The 20,170-nt window shown below is 43.9% G+C and overlaps 1 protein-coding gene across 1 annotated transcript in view; it reads right to left on the bottom strand.

Moving 5' to 3' along the window:
* Nucleotides 1-20,170, bottom strand: part of MEI1 (meiotic double-stranded break formation protein 1) — a 62,845-nt gene that overhangs the window by 7,853 nt on the left and 34,822 nt on the right. Inside the window, exons 19-26 of the mRNA XM_057742299.1 lie at nucleotides 17,795-17,942; nucleotides 11,500-11,775; nucleotides 6,966-7,131; nucleotides 5,747-5,851; nucleotides 3,484-3,594; nucleotides 3,051-3,211; nucleotides 746-827; nucleotides 381-556 (exon numbers count right to left, since the gene is read on the bottom strand). Of these exons, the coding sequence (XP_057598282.1) occupies nucleotides 381-556; nucleotides 746-827; nucleotides 3,051-3,211; nucleotides 3,484-3,594; nucleotides 5,747-5,851; nucleotides 6,966-7,131; nucleotides 11,500-11,775; nucleotides 17,795-17,942 (1,225 nt within the window). The remainder of the gene's footprint in view (nucleotides 1-380; nucleotides 557-745; nucleotides 828-3,050; nucleotides 3,212-3,483; nucleotides 3,595-5,746; nucleotides 5,852-6,965; nucleotides 7,132-11,499; nucleotides 11,776-17,794; nucleotides 17,943-20,170) is intronic.

Genomic DNA, 20,170 nt, shown 5'->3' on the forward strand with positions numbered 1-20,170 from the left:
CAATTCTGGGGACTACTAGGAAAGAGGACCTTTCCTTCTGCTGGAAGGATATAAACCAGGAGCTGCTGTTGGTCGTCCTACCATTGCATGAGAATAAAGCTGACAGAGAAATGCAAAGCCAAGAGATGGAGAAACAGTTCTGATGACACTGTCAGAGCCTCTGCGATCCCAGCTGTGCCTGAAGCCAGTTTTGACCTCTGGACTTCTCAGTTATGAGACAATTTGAGTTTCACTTCTGTCACTGTAACTTCAAAGCCAGTCAGTCTACTCTCCAGGCCTTGGTGAGAATACCAGGATTTTAACAGGCAGCCACCCCTTCCTACTGTCATCTTGGGAGAAGCAGGCTCCACTGCCAGGGTCCCCCTCAGCAAGTGCCTTACCTGAACCAGGAGGTTCTGCAGTCCAATGACCAGGGACAGCACTTGTGATGTTCCCAGTGGAGCTAGGACAGTGTCCTCAGGGGCTGTCGGTGGCTGGGCCCCTGAGGGCAGTAGGGCAACCAGGGCAGAGGCAAAGCTTTGCTGCAGGGCTGTCCTCAGGAAGCGTAAGATGGCAGCTGAAAGTAGGAAACTCCTTACACCCAGTTCCTGCCTCGTTCCCCACCTCCCCATCCCCAGCTCTGTCGTAGGTGGGAGACAATGGAGATAATAACGGGTGACCACAGGCTGGTCTGGGTGGGGTGGTCCCATCTCAGAATCTAGAGGAAAGGTTTTTCTTCTCCTGCTAGAGGCCCTAGGATCCACACCTGAGAGCAGTGCAGCCTTTTTCTTCGGAAAGCTGAGGGCCTTCAACACTTGGTCCAATTCCACGGACAGTGTCTGATGAACCTGGCAGGGCAGGGGGTAAAGGGATAACCCCCACATTCTGGGAGCTCAGGCAGAAAAGAACCTGCCACAATATCTCTTTTACCCACACACACATACCCGCTGTATCCAGAAGGACAGAGGAGGCCGCACAGAGTCTTCTGAGCCTCACCAGTCCTGGATTCAGGAGCTTGCAGAGGAAAATCAAGCCCAGACCTGGAGAACCCTGCTTCTCCCAAATTTACCTCATCCTCAGAGGGCTCCTGCACCAGGAAGTCTTTCCCAGCCTTGGCTGGGGGTCGGTCTCCACCTCAGATCTGGAGTTGGATGGCCGGGAATCAAAATCCTGGCTCTGCCACTTGCCAGCTGTGCGGCCAGGGGCAAGTCCCTGCACTGCGCCTCTCTCAGCCTGCCTTGCTTCTTTCACCTGCTTTCTCTCCCTCCGCGGAGCTACTGTGAAGAACAGCTGAGGATCAGCACCGTGAATGTGCTCCTTAACGTCAATAACGATGACCAAACTGAGGGGATAGTTTAGGGGGCAGCTTCAAAGCTGTGAGTCTGCTCTGCCCTCCTTACCCAGAAGATAAGCTGCCTGAAGGCAGCTTCTCCTCTACTTGGATCTGTCACAGTTGTGCACAAAGCAACTCCTCAAAAATGCTTCTTGGCTGGTGGAATTGGCAGGTTCTAGGCAGAAGAACCAACTTGTATAAAGGTATGGAGATGCCATACTAATCTAAGATGTTCACAGCGGAAGCTATGCACAGAGGTTATATGGGAACTGTGCTATCTGCTCAATTTTTTTGTAAATCTGAAACTGTCCTAAAAATAACAGCTATTAAAAATCAACCAAAAAGAAACAAAAAAGGTATGGAGATGTGAAAGAGCATGTGAAAGAGATGTGACTGGGAGAAGAGCAAACACTTGGTCGGAAGACAGGAAAGGAGGGTAGAATGGCAGAAAGCAAGGCTGCATAAGGGCCTGGTAGGAAGGGTCTCAGCAGCCATGAGGAGAACAAAAAGGCTGCTGAAGGAGAGTGGGCAGAGGGGAAGTGTGGACAGACTGTGGCCGTGGGGCTAAGAGAGGCGGAGGAGGGGAGAGGCTAGGGGCCAGTAGGTTGTGAATAGGCCCACTAGTGCTGATGATGAATGATCAGGCCTGAACTAGGGCCGAGGGGAGGACTTACAGTAGAGGTAGTTAGGTAACTGGCTAGGTGTGAGCTGAGGGCCAGGGCAGAACAAACGACAAGGTGCAGACTTCCATCCAAGCATGTGGCTGCAGGGGTATGGGTGGGCCCAACAGCCTCACATAGAAAAGCAGGAGAGGTTCCTGTTCCAAATCAACCCCATTGGCAGCTACCTGAGGATCTGCTATAGCTAGATGTGCCATAGCTTACCCTGAGGCCAAACTTTAAAACTCACTTCACTTCTACACAGATGAGTGTGTGCCTGCTATTAGATTGGCACAGAGCTGGGCGCAGTGCGAGGATACCTCAAAGGCTAGGAGTTGGTTTCTGTCTACCAGGAGCAGCCAGCCTTCGGGAGGAAACACCTGACTGTGAAGCAGCCCGCAGAGGAGCTCACGCAGGGCACTAGGATGACAAGGTCGTCCAAGGGGGAGGGGCCGAGAGGAAAGGGGTGCTCTGTGGACATGTCCTTGGCTCTCCTATTCCCTGCATCACCTTCTTGAACTGTCACATGACAGCTTACACATGTATGGCACTTCACAGCTTGCCACCCACCACTTCAAGGTCACAGGCTGGATTCTACCTTCCTGTCCAGTCTGACAGTCCACTCCCTACACTCCAGCCATGCAGTACCTCACTGCTCTTCAGATACATATACTGAGTCATAAATTGGTGCAGCTTCAGGCCTGTGCTCGTATCATTCTCTTTGACTGGAAAGCCCTTCCCCACTGTCTGTGCTTGGTATTGTCTTATCCTTCAGGGTTTTGCTTAAAGATTGCAACACAAGTTCCCCAAGTGTGGGGTATACACTGTATTCATTTTTTATTCCTCTGTGCCTAGAATACCCTGGCACGTAGGAGATCCATGAGTGCTAAATGGATTAATGTAAACTAACTTGACAGCAGCCTTGCATGCTTTTTCCCTGTTTTGTAGGCAAGGAAACTGAAGCTCGAAGAGTTAAACACCTTGTCAAGGTTACACAACTAATAAGCCACAGATGTGGGATCTTTACCACTCCTTTGAGTGCCACCCGTGCCTCAAAGCTACAGGGGTTAAAGACTAACCTGTAGATTGCCATCATGCTGCTGGGCAGAGAAGGAGGCAGTGAGCAGCCAGGCGGAGCAGAGGAGCTCGGTCCTGGGAGAGCCCTCCTCAGCCCAGGTGAGCGCCAGCATCTTCTCCAGAAGCTCTATTAGGGCCGTGCTGCTCAGGAGCACTGCAGCAGCTGTAGAGGGTCAGGCAGGGCAGGTGGTGCTTAGCTAGCACCCAGTGGGTGCTTCACACACACATGGTGAATGAACAAAAGGATGGGCTTAAGCCTCTAAGCTTCATTTCAGAACCACAGGTCATTGAAACCAGAAAGGACCTTAGGGCCAACCAATCCAGCCACACACATCCTTATATATTTTTTTTAAGATGGAAAAACTGAGAGCAGCAAGGGCCACAGACACCGCCCAGCACCCTTCCTCTTCACTATGCCAGCCTGGGCCCCAGCACCTCTTTTCTGACTGCCCAGTGTGGTCTGATGAAGGCTCCAATACAGGAAGTTGAAGGAGGGCTGCAGAATGTCCGTGTCAGTGGGGCTGCATTTCCCACACAGCTTGCTCACTGCAAGAGATGAGAGACCCCAGGAGCCCCAAAGCTCAGCACTCCATGGCTTGAACACACACCAGCACCTGCTTCTTACAGCTAGTGGCCTTCAACTAATTTCAGATGTCAGTCTCGGGGACCAAGCACAAACTAAGCATCCCTGATATTACAGCCAATGGAAAGAAAGAGTGACAAACCCGAAGGCATATTCACATCCTCCATCTGAACAAACATCAGGCAAGCAGCCCAGAGCTGCATGTTAGAACAGACCGCATGCGTTTAGGTGGTCAAAAGGCACCCTATGACAGCACTCATGCCAGCACAGACTCCAGGCGGGAGAGTCTGTAGAGGTCATGTTGCCACATTCAGCAGAAAGAAGATCCAGTCTCTGAATACTTTCAGCAACAGGGCACTCGCTGCCTTCACAGGGGAGCTCTGTAACCATCAATGTGCAGTTCCCTAAACTTGCTATATTCTCTCTCTCACATCACCTCCATCTGGCTAACTCCTTTCCTCCTCTTCAGCAATCAAGATTCAGCTCAAAGTACGCCTCCCTCATGAAGCCTTAATCTCTCTAGGCAAGACTAAATGCCTGCTCATGCTCTGCCTGCCTCATCAGAGCAGTCACTACACTGTAGAGTAGACATCTACAGAGCACATCCCTTTCCTCCTGGGAATTACCACTCCTTCTGCCCCCCCACCACCCTAGATATGAAACTTACCTAAATCTCCATTCACCTTTTTCACAGCCACAGAACACTTGGCCTTACTTGGCTTGTGATAAACCAGACAAGCAGGCACCCCCAACCATACCCTCACCCCTGAACTACAGTCCTCTACCCTCAGTGCTCTCAAATAAAAGTACTCAGGGGTTATATGTAAATGTATATTCGCATCATGTGTATGTTTCAGTCTGTTATTTTTCCCTGTGAGAGGCCTTTCATTTACTTATTTGGCCGCACTACCTGGCTTGTGGGATCTTAGTACACTGACCAGGGATCAAAGCCATGCCCCCTGCAGTGGAAGCACAGAGTCTTAACTGCTTGACTCCCAGGGAATTCCCTAGAGACCCTTTTGATGGCTGTTTTTGTCACACACAGACCTCCCTCCCAGCTGAGTGTCACCCTTGACCTGATAAGACAGGCAGGCGATGACCAGCACCAGGCCAGGCCTGGAGGCTCTTTTCGAGTTGGACACTGATCTCATGAGGCGGCCTGGGCTCCAGCCACGGAAAAAACTATCCTCACCTGTGGCCAGAGGACATTGACTGTCCACGGATACTGAAGACACACCATTTTGTCCTATTAATTTCAACCTTTCCTCAACAAATCTTCCTGAGGATGCTGCCCATGAACTACTGGGTGCATTCATGAGCAATAAAAGCTTCTAACGAGGTTTGGAGTGTGGGTAGAACAGAAGCCTAGAGGACTGTGAACTGAATCATCAGATCCTGAGTCAGCTGTGGCGGGGTGGAGAATTGAGCTTATGCCAGGAAAAATGAAGATACATGGATTGTACCCACTGAAGGCCTACTGTGTGCCAAGTACCCTGTGGCATTCTACATCTACGATTGTTCCTTACATCAACCCTAAATCAGGTAGGCACTATTATTTTACCTATGAGGGACCAAAGGCTCATAGAGGCTAGGTAATTGCCCAAGGTTGCGTAGCTAGTGACTAAGCCGAGAACAAAACCCAAGTATTCCTGATTCTGAAGCTTGTCACCATGATTTTTTTTTTTTTTTCAGTTTTCCAAACATTCCCAGAGAACAAGCAGAGAAAGATCTGTAAGGTCCTTTATCAAGAAGCCTACAGGAGATCAACTAATCAGAGAACTATGCACTATGAATGCATACCCTGCAACCCTCCTCCCTCACTCTGCCTTTAAAAATACTTTGCTGAAACCCTTCGGGGAGTTTGGGGTTTAGGGGGGCATGAGTCCCTGTTCTTCTTGCATGGCCCTGCAATAAACCTTTCTCTGCTAAAACACAAAACCAAAAAAACAAAAAACAAAAAAACAAAAAAACACAAGCCCACAGGAGTAGACTGCCCCACTAGCTTCTTCCAAAAAGATGAAAGGGTGGAAGAAAGCAAGGCTAGCGCTACTGAGAGCGCGCACACAGCACGCCCAGCCCCAGGCCCTCAGGCCCTGTCCCAAGCAGCCAGGGCACCTTGGTGAAGCAGCTTCATGGCCATGCTGTCCAGTTCTTGCTCTGACTCGTTCCTCAGCTGCACTAAAGAGAGGAGGCTCAGCAGCAAAGGCAGGTTCCCAGAGGCTGTGAGGAACAAGGAGGGCATGTCAGGGGGACTGACCATCAGATCACCCTAAGGTCAGACAGGCACTCCCCACACACCAAAGGTAAATAGTTTGTTGGGATTTACCCCTATTTCCTGTCTCCTTTCTTCATTTGGAAGAGGGACAACTGATGTACTGAGTGCCAACTCTGGGTTGGGTACCAGGATCTCATTATTTCACTTAATCCTCTTAAAAATCATGTGAAGCAGGGATTGTTATTCCTATTTCGCAGTTAAGAAAACTGAGGCCCAGAGAGGCTGAGTGGTCCCATAGCCAGTGCAGGGCCGGGACTTGAACCCAAATCTGAGTCCAGTGCTCACAGTCTTTCCACTATGTGTTTTCAAGAAAGCTCATGGCCGTTTAACACTATTATCAGTTAGTTGTGGCTTATTCTTCCCTGAAAAGGAATAACTCAGCTCTTCCAGATACCCTTAAACATACCTCCAAACCCTGTCCTCAATCAGAACTGGACCAAGTAAGGCACAGCTCTCTACTCACTTCATCTTAATTACCTGGAAAATTAATTTAAAAGTTCAACTTTCTAAGAGTAGGAAAAAACAGAGCAGTCCCATTCTTTCAGTGTCTTCATACTGTACCAAATATCAAGCTTCCTTGACTCCAGGGAGTCCCATTCCAGATTTGGAAACCATCCTTTTGGATCTCACCAGGAGCTTCCAATACATCACAGATCCACCTCTTCCGTAGCCCCTGCTGGCTGCTGCAGCCTCCCTGCCCTCCCCAATATTTACCGCTTTTTTCTTCCCAACTGGGGGCTGCCATTCTTGTGACAAACAGCTCAGAGCACTTGCTGCGCGGGGGGGGGGACAAGCATGCACACATCAAACACACCCATGCAGACATTAAACACAAACGCACTTGAACCACACCCCCCCCCGCCCCCCGCCACATGTGCTGAGCACCCACTCTCCAATGAGAGGAAGGAGACAGAGTTTACTTTGATGCCCCACTGGCCTGACTTTTCTTTTGCAGAGAAAACTCTGACTCTCTCTCCTATAGCAGACCTCATCAGGGCAGAGATGCCCACTCCTGTCTGACCTGCAGGTCAAGATGTGCCCCAGCAGCTGCAGACTGACCTCCTGAGGGGGAGGACCCATGTTCCACCAGCAGATGCTGTAGGATCAGCAGGAAGTGGCCTCGGATGAGACCGCCCACTTGGACATCCTCATTCCTCTTCAAAAAGGTCCTCAGGATGATTAATACCTTGCGGGCTGTGTGCACTGGACTGGAATAGATGAGGTCCTGAGCAGGAGAGAAGGAAACAAGAGCTCAGAGGGCATTATGGTTGGGGACAGGTGGACAGTGAAGAAGAGAGGGGCTGGGGAAGGGCCCCAAATGATGGTGTCACAGAACCTAGGGAAGGGGGCACTCACTCAGCACCTACCATGAATCACCCTATCAAGTAAGTCTATCCTAAATAGGAGAAAACAGAGGCTCAGAGAGATTGTGTGATGTGCCAAAGTTCACGTAAGCTAGTAAGTGGCATAGTTAGGATGTGAATGTGGGTCTCCTGACTCCGAGTCCAAAGCTCTTCCTACTTTCCAGGATGCCTCTCTCTTGCAAATGGAATTAGAGGGTCAAGAAGAGGTTATTTCAGAACAGGGGGCCTGAGTGTGCCTTAAAGGAGAAGTAGGCAGGGGATGGAGATGTCACAGGGCAGGGAGAGGATGGGTTAGGACAGATTCAGGGCACAGGAAGGGAAGCAAGAACCAGATCAGGCCCCATCTCTGCCATGACATCTGGCTATTTCTACCCCAAGGTGTAAAGGCCTTGGTTTCAGAAGGTGGGAAAGAACATTGCTTTTTATTTGCTTTCGGTTATTTTAATGAGTATATGTTAAAGACAAAGCCAGCAGAAGCTACACCAGAGGCCATCCCACTGATAGCTCCTGGCACCTTTCAGCTCAAACAAGTCAATTCCTTTGGACAGGCCAGTTAGGGCTGCGTGCCGTGAAACCAAGGCCACACACAGACCCCCTTTCCAGGGAAGACAGCTCCTGACACACAGAGAGACATGATTACAGGGCAACTGGCCAGACAAATCCAGATGTGCTGATCACTGGGTAGCACGGGGCATCTGGGCTTGGCTCTTTAAAAACCTCCACAGCTGCCAGAGAAACAACTATAATATTGATGAATTCATATTTTGATAAGTTCATATATTGATGAATTCCTATTTTATATAGCAAGATGAGAAAAATTTAAACATAAAATATTCCTTTGCTCGTTTGGGCCTCCTTCTCCCCTTTAGCATATATTGTGCACCTGCATTAACCAGATGTCCTTAGGAGACAACATTCTTTCTTAATCTTGTCAAGGGTCACAACTCACAATTCCTCAGGAGATAACTTCCTTCTTAATCTCGTAAGGAGTCATGATGACCTATGACCCACTGCTTGCTTTGTACAGGTAGATCTGGATTGTGTAAACTGTCAATAAATGTCATTTAACCATTTGTCTCAAAAACTTATCAGTGTGCTTTGACCTCTACCTCTTACAGGCAGAACAGTCCTCAGAACTTTCTCTCTCTCTCCTTTTTTTTTTTTTTTTTTTTTGCCACAGCACTCAGTTCCCAGACCAGGGATGGAACTTGTTCCCCCTGCAGTGGAAGCACAGAGTCCTAACCACTGGCCCGCCAGGAAATTCCCCTCAGAGCTTTCTGAAAGACTGTCTCCTAGGTTATAATCCTCAGGTTGGCTCAAATAAAATTCTCCATTTCTTTCTTAGATTGACCACTGATTAATTTTTGTTGACAATATCAACAGCGATCGCTCAATTAGGGCCTGAAAATGTCAGGTACTGTGCTGTGTTTAAACTGTAGTTATATGTTTGTTTATACATTACCTGTACCTTCATAACTCTTCCAGGTAGGAAGATTTTTAAAATGAGCAAACCCAGAATTTTAAAATGAGCAAACTAGGGCAGATTAAGTAGTTTGCCTATCAAGAAAGCAGTAGCATTGTAAATTCTACTACACTATGATTTAATGAAGGGCAGGGATGAGGTTGGCTTCATCTTTGTTACCTTGTAGGGACTCAGAAAACAGCTCTGGAAGGAGAGGATCTCAGAATGAGAGGACTAGAGGGAATCTCAGTTCATTTCCATCAATCTTTTCACTTTTCAGAGTATGAGGCTGAAACCCAGATGAGGTGTGATTTGCCCAAGGTCACAGGGTCCAAGGCCAAACCAGTTTCCCAGTCCTGCTCCTTCACCGGCACATGGCTGCCTGACTGCCAAAGCTGGTCTCTTAGAAACCTGCGTTAGTAAATGTTAACAGTGCAAAAGGAAAGGGGCTACTTAGCATTTGGCAGCTGTGGTGAATGCCAGGGGAAGCTGTGCTCCCCACCATATGAGTCAGTGGGAAGGCTCTGGGTGGAACATGGTCCACTCTGAAGTCTCTCCTGTCCAGAGCTGTCCAGGACTCTCCGGGACTGGACCGACCAGAGGGACATGGCCAAGCAGGGAACAAACAGAGCTTCTGTGACATCATTGTTTTTTACATACAAACAACCTACATGAAAGACCACCCATTGATAAGAGTGGCAATTAACAGCTTTGTTTTCAACTGTTAATTACCCATATTAAAAACAGAAATTGGCACCAACACATATTTTTAGACTCTTTCCCCTCCTGCAGCTAGAAGCTGGGGAGAAATGATAGGAATTATATACATGAACAGACAACAAAGTTGTTCCTTGCTATTCTTTCTTACCACTGACATTTCTAGGATCTAATTTAGTGAAAAACTCATTAAGTTAGGCTCCAGTCATGGTCATGATCTTTTTTATTAGCTATATGACCTTGGCAATTCAATAAGCCTCTCTGAGATTAACATTCTTTATCTGGTTCAGTGTCAGTCAATAATCAGTGAATGATAGCCTACTGTGTATAGCATACCACAAGTGTTCCTATATATTCTTTCATTTATCCCCCATGTTACCTCCATTTTACAAGTGAGGAAACCAAAGCTCAGAGAAGCCTTCAAGTCTTCCAGTGGTTAGTAGTTGTTGTGTCTGAGTCCCTCACTGGCCCATGGGGCAGGGACTAGGTCTAATTCTTCCCTGTATCACTAGTGCTCAAACCAACAGCTCTCCCATTAGATGAAACCTGAATCAGGGCTGGTTTCTTTCTTGTTCTGAGATTTAGCTCAGTTTACTGGAAAGAACATTAGGGAGTCAAAATCTGGGTTTTAATCTCAGCTCTTATGACCTTGGGCAAATCTCTCTAAACCTATTTCTTCATCTGTTTAAAAAGAAAAAAATAAGATACCATGATTAGTATCTTTCTCAGAAGATCTGAATTTTTCTTTTTTGAGAGACTTAGATCTGTCCAGACCCCTAACTCAACAAGTCAGCAAAGGTTTATAAGTAACTGTTATGTGTGAGGAACTGACCCTGAATACTTTATCTAGCAAAGAAAATCCAGTATCTTCGCTCTGTCCATTGCTGCTCTAACTGGTGTCCCATCTTGTCTTCTTTCCTCATGCACTAATTGTTTATTTTTAACCCATTCCTTCTTCTCTTTTCTTCCTCTTCCAAGGAAGAATTTGAGCCAAAGCATGAATGGGGCCCCTATCGAGCCAACATGCATGTGATTTTACAAGATGACAGATCTCAGGGATAGAAGGTGAAGATTTAAGTCTGAGCGGGGACTGTGTACATGCGAGTATGAATATGGACAAATGTAGGTACTTAAGGACGTGAGATATATAACATGCAGGTGTTATTTCCACCACAATCACTCTGATGAAGTCAGGGAATCATGTTTGCTGATGATAAGAATATCAAAAGAACACCCACTCTTCTCTAAAGGATTGCATCATTCTTCCAGGATTAAGGGGGAGCTGAGTAAGTGAACTGGGATAGGAGGCAGGGGTTCTAAACCGAGTGTCTCATATGCTAGTGTGGTCAATCAGTTTGGAACCTGCCACTAAATACAAATTGTCAAATGTGTAAATAATTTTCTTTTTTAAAAATATAAAAATTATAGCATTTATCTCTATAATAATGAGGGAAAAAAAGATGGAATTAAAGCCAGTGTGTTAGCAACTGCAGACAACAGGCAGCCTACCTATCTAACTGATATACCTGATAGAAATTATAGGAATGTCTTACTTCATAAAAAAAAGTATTGGAATATACAATAAACTCATGACAAAAAAAATTCTGGGTATGCCCAAGGACGGGCATTGCACATGTAACATTATCCTATGAATTATGGCAGAAAAGAGGCTGAGTCCCTCTACAATAGGACATCTTCATCTACATGCACCAGGGGTCCCCTATGACATCAAACCCTTGTTAACAGAATATGCTTAAGAGAAGGCAGGGAGGTGAGAGGGAATAGTGACTGAGGTCAGCATTTCAAAGGTATATTCCCTGGGGACTAGAGAGGCACATATCTCTCAGCGAGCAGACCTCCATCAGACTTAGCAAAGGGTATGGACTTACAGAAACCAGGCACCTGTCAGCTGAAAGGACCTCCTACTCACATGGAAATAGTGATAAGTCCAGAGGCAGGCAGAAGCAGGTGCCTCCTGATCTCGGTAAACCAGCTGCCAGAGAGAGGGCCCACCATCTCTGAATGTAGAAATGAGCAAGTCGTCACCTACCAGCAAAATGAGCAGGATGCTAGGGCTGCTTCTGAGCATGTGAAACAGGGCTGCTAAGCTGGCGGGAAGCGTGGGCTGTCCCGCAGAAGGGACATCATCCAGCTCCTCATAGATGCTCTCTTCCCAGGAGAACCAAAGCTCCAGGACACGGTGCCCAAACCTACTCATCAGCTCTGGGTACGACAGGAATAACCTGAGCAGGAGGGGGTGGTGGGTGTAGACTAGATGCAGGTCCAGGATGCCCTCTAGGTATTTTCTGATGGCACCGACCACAGCCTGGAGGCAAAGAAGAAAGGGGCTAAATACACCTTGCAGAGGACTCAAGAGACCCCAATCCCCAACAAACATAGACAGCCAAGACATAACTGGGAAAAATGTACTGGCTCCTCAGTGCTCCAGGATATCTTCACTGGCTCATCCCAGCACCCTCTAGTGAAAAGAAAACCTCACTGTGCTTACCTTATAACAGTGGTCCTCCACTGGGGGCGTAATTTGCTCCCCAGGGGACATTTTTAAATGTCTAGAGACGTTTTTTGATTGTGTTGATTGGGAGAGAGCTGCTGGCATCTAGAGGGAGAGAGTAGGGATCCCACTAAATATCCTACAATGCACAGGACAGCCTCACACAGACAACAGTTATACTGTGCAAAATGTTAGTAGTGCCGTGGCGGAGAAACCCAGCTCTATAATGATACCACAGTGTATCGTAACTGTTGGCATGTACTCATCTACCTACACTAGACTTGAGATGCTTGAGGGCAGGGACTGCGGCAGATTAATCTGTGCACCTGGCGTAGGGCCTGGCACAAAGAAAGCAAAGTGCAGGTGTTTTGAATCACTTATTAACCCTCAAAAACCTCTCTCTTTCCATTGCACATAAAACAAAGCTCAAATTCCTTAATATGTTATTCTAAGAATTTTACAGTTTATAGTTTTGACTCTTCATTTGGGTTTTTGATCCATTTTGATTTATTTTTTGTGTATGGTATGAGTAAGGGTCCAACTTCATTCTGTTATTTGTGAATATCCAGCTATTCCAACACCATTTATTAAAAAGATTATTCTTTCCCCACTGAATTGTCTTGGCATCCTTTTAAAATATACAGGTTTATATGACCCAGCAATCCCACTCCTGGACATATACCCAGAGTAAACCATAATTCAAAAAGACATACACCCCAATGTTCATTGCAGCACTATTTACAATAGCCAGGTCATGGAAGCAACCTAAATGCCCATCAACAGATGAGTGGATAAAGAAGATGTGGTACATATATATAATGGAATATTTCTCAGCCATAAAAAGGAACGAAATTGGGACGTGTAGAGACATGGATGGACCTAGAGACTGTTATACAGAGTGAAGGAAGTCAGAAAGAGAAAAACAAATATATTAACACATATGCGGAATATAGAAAAATGCTACAGATCAACCGGTTTGCAAGGCAGAAATAGAGACACAGATGTAGAGAACAAACATATGGACACCAGGTCGGGAAAGTTGGGGGGGGGGGATGAATTGGGAGACCAGGACTGCCATATACACATTACTAATAAGAAAAAAAAATCAAATTGTACACTTTAAATATATGCAGTTTATTGTATGTCAATTAAATCTCAATAAAAGTTCTTAAAAAAATAAAAATGAAAATATACGGGTTTATTTTTGGACTCTCAATTCTATTCCATTGATCTGGATGTCTATCCTAGTCATACACCAGAACCACACTGTCTTGATTACTCTATATTTGTAATAAGTTTGAAATCAAGAAGTGTGAGTCCTCCAACCTTGTTCTTTTTCAAGATTGTTTTGGCTATTTTGGGTCCCTTGCATTTCCATATAAATTTTAGAACCAGTTTGTCCATTTCTGGACAAAAAAAGAGAAGGCAATAGGGATTTTGATCAAGATTAAGCTGAATCTATAGATCAGTTTGGGGAGTATTGCCATTTGAACACTATTAAGTCTTCTTTTTTCCTAATTTTATTGAATATAATTGACATATAACATTGTATAAGTTTAAGGAGTATAACATAATGATCTGATAAATGTATATATTGGAAATGATCACCACAATAAGTTAGTTAATATCCATCACCTCACATAATTACAAAAGTTTTTTCCTTGTGATGAAAACTTTTAAGATCTACTTTCTTAGCAACTTTCAAATGCACAAAACAACACTGTTGGCTGTAGCCACCATGTTGTACATTACATCCCCACACTTCTTTATCTTATAACTGGCTGTTAAGTCTTCTGATTCATGAACACAGGATGTCTTTCTGTTTATTTAGGTATTCTTCAAATTCTGTAATGTTTTGTGATTTTCAGTGATCAAGCCCTCACACTTCTTTTGTTAAATTTATTCCTATGTATTTTATTTCTCAATGCTATTGTAAATGGACTTGTTTTCTTAATTTCCTTTTCAAGCATGTTATTAAAAACTTAAGTCTACCTCCCAGCTTCTTTCCACTCTGTCTTCCACATAACCTAGCCAAGCCACACTAGTCTAGGCTGCCTTCCTTGAACGGATAGACTGGGTAACTCCCCACTTTTGTATCTTAAATCTTGTTCTACTCTCAGTTCTGCCTTCACTACCTCCATCTCCTTCTCCTCTCCTGATGCCACAGTCAGATACAACCTCTTGCCCTGTGTGCTTTCATAGCTCTCGACAGTCCTCCAGCTCCAGGAAAGCACTGCAGCTGTTCTCTGCCTTGTAGGAGATCTTTCTGTCTCTTTTGCCAAACTGTTCCCCACTAAGGGCAGGGGGTCTGTTTGATTCACCTCAACCCTGACAGGGACCCACACGGCACCTGGTGCATGACAACTGGTCAGTTCACAAAGGGGAGTAATTGTTTAACAGGTATAGAGTTTCAGTTTTGCAAGATGAAAAGGTTTCTGGAGATAGATGGTGGTGACGGTTGCACAACAATATTAATCTACTTAATACCACTGAACTGTACACTAAAAATGGTTAAGATAGTAAATTCTATGTTTGCATATTTTACCACAATTAAAAAAAACCTGGACTAATAAAAAATAGAAAAATAAAAGTGAAGTAAAAAAATCAAGCTGTGACTATATGTTGCCATTTATATATTTATATGAGAATTTTAAAAATACAAAACAATGTTATACATCATTTATGGATTCATATCTAAGAGTGGAAGCCTGGAGCTCCTCCATAAGCTACCTTCCAAGTCTCCACACCACCACTGGTAGATGGGAAGAGAGGGCCGCCAAGAACCAGTCTTGCCACCATTATTAGTCTTGAAGCTATCAAGACTATTCCCATTTTGTCCTTTTCCCCTGTTTACATGTCACCTCAGAAAACCCAGAAATTTCAGGTCACCCCATATGGCTCAGGACATGCCCTCTTCTGATCCCATCTCCCACTCTTACACAGCTCCAAAATCCTTCCACAGTGCCCTCTAAAACTCACTCACAGTTATCAGCAAATTCCCTATGGGCTGGGACTTCCTTGGTGGCGCAGTGGTTAAGAATCCCCCTGCCAATGCAAGGGACACGGGTTTGAGCCTTAGTCCAGGAAGATCCCACATGCCGTGGGGCAACTAAACCCATGCACCACAACTACTAAAGCCCATTCACCTACAGCCTGTGCTCCACAATAAGAAAAGCCACCGCAATAAGAAGCCCACCCACTGCAACGAAGAACAGCCCCTGCATGCAGCAATGGAGACCCAACACAGCCAATGTAAATAAATAAATTTTTTTTTAAATTCCCTATGTCCTGTACCTGTTTGAATATTCCCTTCACCTTGCTGCTTTGATTCTCTTCCAAAAACCTGTTTTGCCTACAGTCTCTCAAGGGAGGCTATTTTCACTCCTACTTCCTTAGTTCGAAAACTTTGGCCTCTAAATTCTCTTACTTCCTCCTTCTAATCTCCTCTAGGTGCCTCAGCCATTCACTCCCACGGTCATGCATCTGGACCGTGTCATTACGAAGAATTGTACCCTCCCCCAAAATCCCAATTTCAAGCATCCCATTTTACTACCACCCCTCCTATCTTTCCTCTAGTATTTCAATCCAACAATTCTTTGACTCTCATGAGAACCAAAATCTTTGGAAACATCCTTTTACTTTCTCTTCTTCTCATATTTCACACTGGTCCATCAAGAGATCCTATGGCACCGACTTCAAAATACATCCAGAAGCTGACACTTTTTACCACCTACTCCACTATCTCTTGCCCACATTATTGCTATAGCCTCCTAACTAGTTTCTACACTCTCAACCTTGTACTCCTCTGTTCTATTATCCTAGTGGCCAGAATGACCTTGTTTAATCCAGCCATGAATTAAACCATGAGACTGTATGAGATCATTAAAGCATTAAGTTTAGGAAAAAAAGAAAAGCAGTCAAAGACTGGGGTACTACAACACTTAGGGGTCAAGGCAATAAAAGAGAATCAGCAAAAGACACTGAGACTTAACTGCCAGAGAAGCAGCAGGAAAACCAGGAATACATGGTATTCTATTTGTTTCATTTTTTTTTTCTTACATGGTATTCTAGATGCCAAGTAAAAACAGCATTTCAAAGAAAAGAAATGTTGATAGATCAAGTAAAGTAAGATGATGACTAAGATATTGACTATTGGCCTTAGCCATGTATCTGTTATTGGTGACTTTGACAACTCCATTTTCAGGGATATGGTAAGAGTGAAAGCCTAACTGGGTAGGATCAAGACAGGACGGGAGAGAAGGAAAGCCTGAAGCATCTTGTGATACTAGAAAATTCAAATTCTGTCAGACTACTTAGGTCGTGTCAAAAGGACTTAGAAGCTACCTTGAATAGGTGCCCACTGGCCAAAGATAGGACAATTTGATTCTCAAAAGGATAATAATTATAATGGATTGAAACCATCAAATATTTTTAAATCCATGAGCTCATAATGATACAAAAAAAAATCTCTTTGGTCACTTTTATAGAATGCTAGGCAAGCAACTCATTTTTTTTCTGAAAACTGGTAATTAAAGGGAAAGAATCAAACATTCACCCTGTGCTTCCTATACAATCTACCATTCAGAGTAACTGAACAGTTGATGACAGAAGTTTCTTTTTATACAAATAGTCCAGTTAATAAACAAAGAGAGAATGACAGAATTAGGGTATTATATTTTTCAATCTCTAATGAATTAAAGGATCTAGGCAATGATCACCAGTGGCTGCTAATATGACAAAAAGAGAGACAATGGGACATTATATACCTACATCTGTCTTACTTGAGAACCCTTACACTTCTACTACACTTTCCTGCTTCCATTCAAATTAAACCAGGTCTGCTCATGTCACGTTTGCCCCAACAGTAATTTAAAAAGGCAAAATTAATAGTCAGTGAAGGAAGAGAATCCTTAAATTGAGGTTGAAGAATCTACATCTAAGAAATAAAAGCAATTTTCAGTGGAAAAGGTGAGAGAGCCACTGATGAATCAGACATAGTCCTCCACCCCTGAGGGTTTATAAAGAAGCTGGAGAGAGAAAACTTGTAACATGTAACCACCATCAAAGCAATCCAAGATCGGCCTGGTTAATAATCATTTGGATCCTGGCAACACACTTTGTGTGATAAACTGTTACCTGGAGATACCTCACACCTCTCTCTTCCTGCATAAACCAGTGGTGGTACTAAGGAAAGAGCCTTGGGAGTTGCTCAAGTCTGAGCTGGAGTCCTGGTTCCCCCATCAAATAACTGTGTGACCTAGCAAAATTTACTTTAACCTAAGTCTTTTTTTTTTTTTTTATTGGCTGCATTGGGTCTTCGATGCTCACACGGGCTTTCTCTAGTTGCAAGCGGGGGCTACTCTTCATTGTGGTGTGCAGGCTCCTCACTGCAGTAGTTTCTCTTGTTGCGGAGCACGGGCTCCAAGCGCGTGGGCTTCAGTAGCTGCACCACACAGGCTCAATAGTTGTGGCTCAACAGCTTAGTTGCTCCGTGGCATGTGAAATCTTCCTGGAGCAGGGATCAAACCCATGTCCCCTGCATTGGCAGATGGATTCTTAACCACTGCTCCACGTAGAAAGTCCTAACCTAAGTCTTGATTTTCTTATCTATAAAATGGAAATAATCTCTGCCTCTCAGGACTGTTGAGAAAGTTGGTTAAGTTACATGGGCTCTGTATATAACAGCACTCTATCTCCCTCCACTCACCTAACACACACTCTCTCTCTCTGCCACCCATCCTCTCTATACATACATCATCATAGTCTCCCAAGGAACTGTGATGCAAAGAGATGCAGGAGAAGGAAGAAAAGCCCCAGGCATTTTGGTCCATACCTCATCTAGTGCACCATCTTTGTCCTGGCAGATTGCAAGTAGATAGATGGAAGCTCTGAAGACCACCAGTGGAGGGCATTCACCCTGGTCCTGCAGAGACAGGAAGAAGCTTTGCACAGCCACGAATAACTCCGCCTCAGAGACAAACCTGTCGACCAAGGAGAATATGAGTGAAAAAGGCAGAGATGGCTGTCTTGCCCTGCCACATCCTCCCTCAACCACTGTCCTTCTGTCCCAGCATGTTCAAAACCTAATGACACACTGCAAAAGAGTAGGCTGTATATACCTAACAAAGCATTGTCACACACACACACAGCATATAGTTCTATGCCTTGTGCAAGGCTCTGTTAGAGGCCAGAGACTCCTCATTCACACCTAGAAGGTAAAGCACCAAGCAGCTGGGTCAGCAGTGTTAAAGAGAAGGCTGCTGCTTCTGGGGTTCAGGAGGCCCTGCTTTGGCAGCCAGTCCACGCTTCTCGTATTTATCATTAAACATTTGTGTGTTCAATGGGCTACTTTCTGAGGGAAGGAGATGTCTATACCTGTACATGCAAGGGAGATGGGAATGAGGAGGAGACTGACTTCACTATATACCCCTTATATCTTTTAAATTTTCTACCATGGGTATGTCTCACCTATCAGATTAATACCCCCCAAAATTAAACATTTTTAAATAGGTAATACTAAATGCAATGTGGTATCCTGAACTGTGTCCTAGAACAGGAAAGGGACAGTAAGTAGAGGAAAAACTGTGAAATCTGAATAAAGCTTAGTTAATAGTTTTGTACCTTCACATACATTGTCAAATGATTTCCAAAAAGGGTGCCAAGACCATTCAATGGGGAAAGGACAGTCTTTTCAACAAGTGGTGCAGGGAAAAACAGATTTCCACAAGCAATAGAATGAAGTTAGACTCTTACCTAACGCAATATAAAAAAAAACTAGCCCCAAATGGATCCACACTTAAATGTAAGACCTAAAACTATAAAATTTTTAGAAAAAACATAAGGCAAAACTTTCATGACATTGAACTTGGCAATGAATTCTTGGTTATGACACCAAAGGCATAGGCAATAAAAGGAAAAATAAACAAACTGGACTTTGTGAGTTTTAAAATTTTGTGCATCAAAAGATACCATCAATAGAGTAAAAGGGCAACCTACAGAATGGGAGAAATTACTTGCAATTCATATATCTAATAAAGAATTAATATCCAGACTATATAAAGAACTGCTAAAACTCAACAACAAAAAAGTTTAAACAATCTGATTCAAAAATGGGCAAAAGATTTGAATAGAAATTTCTCCAAAGAAGATATACAAATGGCCAATAAGCACATGAAAACATGCTCAATATTACTAATCATCAGGGAAATACAAATCAAAACTATGAGATAACAACCTCACATCCATTAGGATGGTTACTATCAAAACAAAAACAAAAACAAAAAATAATTAGTATTGGAGAAGATGTGAGAAATTGGGACCCTTGTGCAGTGTCGGTGAGATTGTAAAATGGTATAGCCACTGTGGAAAACAGCATGACATCTCCTCAAAAAATTAAAAATAGAACCACCAGATGATCTGGCAGTTCCACTTTTGGGTATATACTCAAAATAATTGAAAGCAGGGACTCAAAGAGATATTTGTATACCCATGTTCACAACAGCATTATTGACAATAGATAAAAAGAGGAAGCAACGTAAGTGTCTATCAACAGATTAATGAATAAACAAAAGGTGGTATATACATATACAATGGAATGTTATTCAGTGCAAAAAAAAGGAAGGAAATTATGACATATGCTATAGCTTGGATGAATCTTAAGACATTATGCTAAGTGAAATAAGCCAGTCACAAAAAGACAAATACTGTATGATTCTACTATAATTAGTACTTAGCATAGTCAAAAATCATAGGAACAGAAAGTAAAATGGTGTTTTCCAGGGGCTGGGGGCAGTGGGGAATGGAGTTACTGTTTAATGGGTATAGAGTCTCAGTTTTTCAAGATGAAAAGAGTTCTGGAGTAGGTGATGGTGGCACAACATTATGAATGTATTTAATACTACTGAATTGTACACTAAAAAGAGTTAAGATGGCAAATTTTATGTTTGTGTATTATACAATTTAAAAAATTGGAAAAAATAGTAATGTGCCAACATTGCTGTCTTAGTTTGATAAATGTACCACAGTTATGTTAGTATTGGGAGAAAATGGGTGAGGAGTATAAGGGAATTCTGTATTCTCTGTAACTTTTCTGTAAATCTAAAATTACTCCAAAAGAAAATGTTTATTTAAAAACTAAAAAGAAAATGGACAATAGCCATAATATAAATATCATGCTACCAAAAGAATAAGGTAGACCTATTAAAACATG

This window comes from Hippopotamus amphibius, chromosome 7 (assembly GCF_030028045.1).
Source record: "Hippopotamus amphibius kiboko isolate mHipAmp2 chromosome 7, mHipAmp2.hap2, whole genome shotgun sequence".
NCBI lineage: Eukaryota > Metazoa > Chordata > Mammalia > Artiodactyla > Hippopotamidae > Hippopotamus > Hippopotamus amphibius.